Source organism: Phragmites australis, chromosome 9 (assembly GCF_958298935.1).
Source record: "Phragmites australis chromosome 9, lpPhrAust1.1, whole genome shotgun sequence".
Taxonomy (NCBI): Eukaryota; Viridiplantae; Streptophyta; class Magnoliopsida; order Poales; family Poaceae; genus Phragmites; species Phragmites australis.
The window spans coordinates 11534874-11543023 of NC_084929.1; the positions used below are offsets into that span (position 1 = coordinate 11534874).

At 43.2% G+C, this 8150-nt stretch overlaps 2 protein-coding genes across 2 annotated transcripts; one reads left to right on the plus strand and one right to left on the minus strand.

The window, feature by feature from the left end:
* Window positions 1-3496: 3496 nt before the first annotated feature.
* LOC133928644 (abscisic stress-ripening protein 2-like) lies at window positions 3497-4352 on the plus strand. Its single transcript, XM_062375064.1, has 2 exons — window positions 3497-3808; window positions 3978-4352. Exons 1-2 carry the CDS (start codon window positions 3656-3658, stop codon window positions 4140-4142), a joined length of 318 nt encoding a protein of 105 aa, XP_062231048.1. The 5' UTR covers window positions 3497-3655; the 3' UTR covers window positions 4143-4352.
* A 1344-nt stretch (window positions 4353-5696) lies between these two features.
* Window positions 5697-6259, minus strand: LOC133927995 (uncharacterized). The gene is made up of 2 exons (XM_062374303.1): window positions 6104-6259; window positions 5697-5849 (listed from the first exon to the last, which is right to left on the minus strand). The coding sequence occupies exons 1-2, from the start codon at window positions 6257-6259 to the stop codon at window positions 5697-5699; spliced, it is 309 nt and encodes a 102-aa protein (XP_062230287.1).
* Between the last annotated feature and the right edge of the window lie 1891 nt (window positions 6260-8150).

Below are 8150 nucleotides of genomic sequence, written 5' to 3' on the forward strand. Positions count from 1 at the left end.
TGCATCGGCATCCCCTTTGCTTGACTTTATCAACACGTCGTCTTCATCCTCTATTTCATGCTTTGCTTGTCCTCCATATGTATATCTAGGATCACCCTTGACTCCACCCAGTCCTCCTTGATCGTCCGACACCAAGTACCCGCTTAGCTCAGATCACCCACCGTAGACCTCTAAGTTGCATCCGTCACTTACACACAATGGAACAAGCAAACACATTTCTCCACACTCCCAAACATCTCTAGGTTAACACAAAATCAAAAATTCAATTCAGAGCATATCCTGCAGAAAATGAGAACACCGGATGTTCTGGTGTGTTCTACTCCTAAACATTGGACCATCTGGTGAGTGTAGCACTCTCTATTCTAGGAAAATTTTGCTCTCTGAAAGAAAAGTCAGTGGAAACTTTCAGTGATCTCATGTCCATCACCGGATAATCCGGCGTGTGCCAATCCATCGAACCATCCTTCGGCAACGTCTCTGCAACAAAAGGTTTGGTGCATTCTCCGGTGATCACAAACTCAGCACCGGACCATCCGGGGTACATATTCAAACTTGATGGCAAAAATCTCCTCTCTGAAGAAAATACTCTGACGCTCTCTAAGCCCATCGCTGGACCATCCAGTGTTTCCTTCTATTTCTACTTCAGCACGGAAAATGCTCTGGTGCTCACTTCACCGTAACACCAGATGTTCCGATGAGGCATAATTTTTTGGATTCTGAAACAGCCTACTCCAATTCAAACTTGGTTAGCCATAAATAAGATCACACACAAACAACCTCTTTCTAACCAAAATCATCTCAAATCCGACGTTGTCAATAACTCATCAAATGCAAACAAAGGCACATTTCAACTTGCTTTCTCAGATAAAATAAATTTAATTATTGCATTCAATAATCATCAATTAAATGCAACAACTGAATGTGCCAAAATAACTCTGTAAATTGAAAACCATTAAAAATATAGAGAAATTCGCAAAGAGAAAAGAACCCAGAATTGAAATTCGACCAAAACAATAACAGGCCAATCTTTATATTTTGTTCGGCCCAAAACTCGCGCTTGACCATACCAGACACGAACGTGGCCCACGACCTCCTCTTATCCCATGGCCGTGCGCGATGATCATCAGTCGTCCGATGAAAATGGATGGTGCGCTGTGTTCCCACTTGGAACAAAACCACAGCGATCCTGGAACCCTAACCCTAACCTCATTCGCTCTAGAGAAACATGCGAGAGAGCGGCGACGGCACTAGCAGTGCGAGAGAGCAAAAATGCCCACAACAGTAGTGTGCACACGTGACGAGGTGGTACCATGCATGGCTCCAAAAGGGGTATAGGGTATATACGCATAAGGTGTACATCATATATGGATAGGATACCTTGTTTTCATCTTTAACAATTTCGGATATTGCGGATCCAAATCTGCGGGACCCGATATACTCGGAGATCACAAAAGCTCATACTAGGAAGGTCTCGACTGGGTTAACCGACTCAAGTATGACTAGTATCCAGGCTGGATTTGGCTACCTTGCATTGATCGACAAGATGGAGGACACCTCATCGATTACTACAGGATACAGGGCAGTGCTAGGACCTATATAAGGTGGGGACCTAGACCCTTTAAAGGCGAACTTCTACAAAACTCGACAACTTCGAAAATCTAGAGCAGGTCAACACAACTCTACTCGATGCAAGCACCAAAACCATAGGAGATACTCGGCAACTTCAACTCTAGTTTAGTTTCGATCCGATCTACTCCTTGTAATAGGTCTAGCCACCTTGCTTGTACTTAAGAGAATACATATACGTCAACCTCCATACAGGACTTAGGGTATTACTCCAGCTTGGGGCCCGAACCTATCTACATCGCATGTCTTGTTTTATGCTCACTCCCTGATCTCAAAGGTAACGCAGTCTAATTACGGACACAGTATCAGGAACAAATCTTCGATAGTCACCTCATTGTGCGTGTGCTGCTTTTGTCGCTGCATAGAGGAAGAACTAAGGCTGTAGCGCGGAAGATGGCAGTGATGGGGATGGCGCGCGTAGGAGGCTCGGAGGCGCTATGTGGGAGTACGGAGTGGGCATAGGCCGTCACGGTGCAAGGAACTTGCGGCACAACTACAATGATAGGACGCACGTGTGACGAACTCCACCCTGAGACGGAGGGGAAGGCTGAGGAGGTTTGATCTCTGGCCCAGGTACATAATCCCCTTTTGATCTGTCCAATTGGATAGTTAGGGTTTTGGATTTTAGACAAAATGACGATTTTAGGGGCTATTTGGCATAGCTCCAGATCCGAGATCCATAACAGATCTGGAGTTTGTATAATAAATTAAAGTAGTATAAATACCCTCAGTCCATCCCTAGTTCCAAATCCTAAATTTCTTGGGGCTCGATATGATCCGCTCCAAAAAAATCCAAGATCTGGATCCCTACCAAATAGGGTCTTCGTTTCGGGTTTTTGGATTTTGCCCAAATTCCCCACCTTCTAAGTTCTAAACCGAGAAAGAGCTCCTCTGTTTCTTGGCGAACTATAGAGCACCAGCGTCTGCAGAGCTCGGCCTCCCCGACGGAGGCACGCCACCGCTATGAGGAACGAGTCAGGACCCAGGCAAGTCGAGTTTGGGTGTGTTCTGGGGAGGAAGGGATGGGTTCGGGTGGATACAGACTGGAGCAAGAGGATGGATTGGGTGGAATGACCAGAGGGCGAGATGGTCTTTTCAGTTGGCAAAAACAGGAAAAAGAAAATGAAATAGATTTAAAAGGACCAAAATGGCAAAAATATCCAAGTACCAATCTTTTGACTGTCATTTTAGAGAAAACAACGTTCCAAATGGCAAAACGTGGATGCCACATGTGTGGGATGTCAAAATAGTAATTTTCTCCTGCACGTACGTTAGTAATTAAGCAACCGGTACGCGTTTCTTGACTACTCTCATCCCAGGGGACAGTTTCGGTACCTTGCTTGTTGCATTCATATGGAAACATCTGCTGACCTGTACGTCTTCGTTTCGATCGATTGATCGCTTTAATTTGCACCGTGTGACTTGGTCGATTTGTTTTAAGGAAACCAATCACTACCAGAGTCGTCTCAACTCATCTACCGATCGAAAGGGACATCATCTATCTATCCTGTAATGAATCGAATAGGATCGGAAGAGGTCATGTGCATCTATGGTATCCGGTTGAGTTGCTTAACCGCGTCGAGCGAGCGATCGACCAACACCACCTGGAGGCTGGATCCACCCATCGACTCACCTTTGCCTGTGAAATCCTGCAGAGTTTCAGTCCATATATGTCGACGGACACGTACGGAAGTAGGAAATAGACGCCTTCGTTTCGAGGAGGATTCGTTGTGAAGCAAGCAACTAAACCATCCACACGATCGACCGACTGACAACGACTCGTACAAGGAAAAAATATATCATGCATCTCGATGAAGATCAATTTATATAACCCGTACGCGATTACGCGCTTTCCAATTAATAAAGTTCCAACTCAACTCCTACACAGTATAAATGCATGGCAGCAGGTTTCATCAGTTGCTACTCATCACATCCATCGATCCATAAACACACCTGCAGTGCAGAGAGGTTCGCACTCCATTGCAGCAGCAATTCTCTCCAGCTAGCTAGCTAGCCACAGACCTCCGAAATGGCACACCACTTCCTCAGCAAGCACAACAAGGCCGGCGAGGCCGAGCCGACCAAGGTCGCCGCCGGCGACTGGCGCAAGGAGGAGAAGCACCACAAGCACATGGAGCAGCTCGGTCAGCTTGGCGCCGTGGCTGCCGGAGCATACGCGATGGTACGATCAAATTCTTATATGACTCCATGGCAGATCCAACGGATCTTGCGCTGTGCTTAATTAGCTGATCGTTAATCAATTACTACGCTCTGCTGTTGAGAGTTGCAACTTGTTTAAGCAGTAGTTAACTGTGATTTGACATTTGGGTATGTACTCAACATGAGAACAGCACGAGAAGCACAAGGCCAAGAAGGACCCGAAGCACGCGCACTCGCACAAGATCAAGGAAGGGGTCGCCGCCGCTGCCGCCGTCGGCAGCGCCGGCTTTGCCTTGCACGAGCACCACCAGAAGAAAGACGCCAAGAAGCACCGCCTCCATGGACACCACCATTAGTTTCTTCGTCGTGCTATATATATTTTGATTCATGTACCGCACATATATAGTATAGTAGTAGTACAATAAATGGGACGTCGAGTATATATTTGGGTATATATGTATTATCCTATTGTGTCCTGTACTAGTTACGTAGCGTGCATTTATTCGTTACTGTATTTTTTTACTTAGATTTGATCCTTAATTATTCATCCCAGCATTTGCAGATAATTACACGTACATTTATTTGTCCACTTTTGAGTTTTGGCATACCCTGAATTTATTCAATATATACATTTTTCTGAATTTTTTTGATAATTCAGTATACACTACCAAATATCACGTTATCACAAATGGTTTATCACATACGGGTAACCACCTGTCTGTAATATGATATAGTACAGACAGTTTTTAATAAGAACATATGTGATATTATATTTAAAAAAAGTAACTCTATCACAGATAAAGAACGAAACTATCTGTAGAAAAATGTGTATGATATCGAGTTTATCACAGACGGGTAACCACATGTCTGTAATATGACATAGTACAGATAGTTCTCAATAAGAACCGTATGTGATATTATATTTTTAAAAGTAATATTTTCAAAGTAGGAAAAATTTTAAAAAATAATTATTGCACCACAGCCACGTGTCATGTGATTTTTCGTGTGAAATACGCGCGCGTTGAATTTGTAGGTGTCGAACTCGTGACCTTATGTCTTGCCCGTACATTCTGTATCATCTCACCGATACATCATTGCTATAGGATATTTTATCCTTTTAATCCTTGTCCAAAACTTTGAACAATTATTTAGGTATTCAAAGTTATAAACTGCACAATTATGGATCTTATCAAAAACTATAATTTTCATATAAAAAGTTTCTTCATATGACTCTGTATGAATTTTCAAATATATATTATAGATGGATATTTATAAAAAAAATCATCTCTGTGTTGTTGAACGATACAGACGGATATTTATAAAAAGATCGTCTGTGTCTAAGAGAGCGAGAACACACAGACGGTTCTACTAAAACGCCGTTTGTGTATAGACGGCTACTAGACACAGATAGATATTTATAAAACAAGGTATGTGTCTACTAGCTATCTACACACAGACGGCATTTTAGTAAAATGGTTTGTGTGTTCGCACTCTGCTAGATGGCTAGGAATATCACAAACACTTTTTTCTATCAACCGCCTATGAGCAATTTATCAGTATGGCTTTTAAGTAACCGTCTGTGATGTTGTTCTGCTATTTTGTTTTTTGGTAGTGATATGATTAAAAAAGTGCCTACTAATAATACGTACATATATTGCAAACAGCAAATTAAACCAGGCAAAATCAAATAGATTAAAGAGCCGCAACAACCACGCTCTTATTAAAAAAACATACATGTATATGATCAAAGGCCAAATAAATTACTCCGCAATAAAAAATGCTTAACGTTTTGGACAGGACCGGATGGAGTACCACAAAATGATATATAAAAGGTTTATTAGCAGCAAGCACAGTTTCGGAAGCACAGACATGCATATGCCATTTAGCATGCCTTGTCTATAGTTGAGGGCTCAGACGAGGTGATGGCACTTCTTGTGCTCCTTGGCCTCCTCCTTCTCGTGTTGCTCGTGGAACGCGTACAGGTCGGCGGCCGCCGCCACCGCCTCCTCCACCTTGTGCCTCCCTACGTGCTCCGGGTCCTTCTTCTCCTCGTGCCTCTCGTGCTGCATTCGTGCGTACATACAGTATATGCAATCGATCTTGCTAGCTGCTGAATGATCGATGCTGCTCGCCTACTCCAAGTAAAACTAGAGCACCTTTACAGTGCACTCTACTACTAAGAAGGTGGGCAGTAGTATAAAGCAAATCTAACCATTTATATTTTAGGAGAATTTTGTAATTATCAAGATGTTAATAAATTTACCAACGACGTCCTTCAAAGATAATTTGGTATTTTCGTTCCTCAAGGATTCGGTACCGAGGCACTGTCGTTGTCACCTCCCACAAGCCAACCGCCACCACCACCACACTGCGTCACCGGCCACCCGCCTACCCCAAGCATTTCGTCGCCGCCGCCACATTGTGTCACCAGCCACCGGCCTCCCCCAAACCTGTCGCCGCCACCACATCGCATCGCCAGCTACCCAATCTCACCACGAGACGAGCCTCCCTCACGGGATCTTCCGATGCAGCAGATGTAGTAGCCGTCTACCGATGGGTCGCTGACAACCTCAAGCTGCGCAGCGTCCTCCTTGTTCGATCCTCGGCATCAGCATGGTCCTAGTGGCTCTGGTGACGTGCGGCTATGGCTTCTCTTTTATTAGCCTATTAGCGATGAGGCTCTAGTGGCTATCCATCCTCGACGACTTGAGCAAAAGCTTCGCTTCAGAGAAGGTCAAGGGGGTCTCAATTTATATCCCAGGCCATCGGTGAGTCCTAATTCAACACGATTAGGGTTTTAGAGTTTCGCAGCTTCACAATATCAATCCCGAGTTGATCTCCTCATTCAAATACGCTCTCTTGAAGATAAACTGGGCAAAAGGCTCGCGAGAAACATATGGACGCCCACACGGATTGAGCTCAATTTGACTCGGATTCAAATTGACTAGCAGGTTGAACTCGAGGGCAAACTCAGGTTATGCACGGGCTCCTCAAGTTCTTGCTCGAGCTCTAGTTTCTTGGGTCACTAGCGACTCCATTTGACACATCTCCATGCGAAATCCAGCTTGGCTCGGTGCTCCTCCTCATGATCATCGTCGTTGTCGCACCGATGTAGAACGGAAACAGGGAGAGCAGAGGGGGAAGGAAGGGGATGACATCTGGGTTCAGTCAGTCAATGTGAGAGAGTGTGAGGCGGGTGGAGCTGGGCCAGCTGGCTTAGCCTGCGCATAGAGAAAGGGAAGGGAGAGAGGAGGGGGTCAGGCTAGCTAGCAAAATGGACTGGAGAGAGAGGGAGGAGGAGGTGAGCTGGTCTGAGGGATTTCGGCCCAAGCTATCTTTTCCCTTTTCTTATCCTTTTCTATTTCTTACATTATCTTATATATACACTTTACACAAATACATATTAGCTCACATAAGCAATCAAACAATTATTTATAGATATATATACACTTATATATTCTTACATAAGGAGAAATAGCCCTTTCCTATATATATATATATATATATATATATTATATATATATATATATATATGCCTAAACATATATACACATACACACATATACATGTATGTATACATATATGAATATAGACACTTAGGGTTTATTTAGTTTTCCAAAAACTTTTTTATTTTCTTTATAAAAGAAGTTTTTTCTTTTGGTTTTAAAATTTGGGTTGTTACATACTTGCACGTGCAAAACGGATTCTGCTTGCGAGTTTTATGGGATTTTTACTCAATTTTTGTTTCTATGTATAAATTTCATTTCAATCTATGTATAACCAGATATGGAAGCCTTGTAAGCCATTAGAAACTCTTGAGACCGTAGGAATTCATCCAAGTATGCTTATAAGCCATGGATTCCTCATCTTTGGCAACTCTCGTGTAACACTTTGACATATCGTGCAGTCTTTGTTCAGAATAGCATATCTGTTCGTAGAATACTCCAAATCATACACAGTTATATCCGTTAAAAAGTAGACTTGACTGTTATGAATATGTATATTTTGCATGCTGGAATTTCTTAACTTTGGCTCAATTATGACATCTTCTCGGGACTGAAAAAATATGGTGCATAGACATCTCTAACACGGAGTTGTAGAGTTGATGTGGTTGCAGCTGGTTGATCCACATCAACTAGTCTCTAGAGATTAGGAGTCGCATCTCACGAGACCACAACTGTGTCGCTAACAATTTGGTCTTGTGAGATAGGAGCTTCATCGATCACAACTTGGTCATGGTCGCGACTGCTAAGGATGTTTTTACCATTCTCCCCCATCTTTAAAATGATTCATCACTGAATCTGGTCTCCCGATCCTCATCATAACTTCTCCACACAAAAATGTCGTAATCATAGCTTTATATC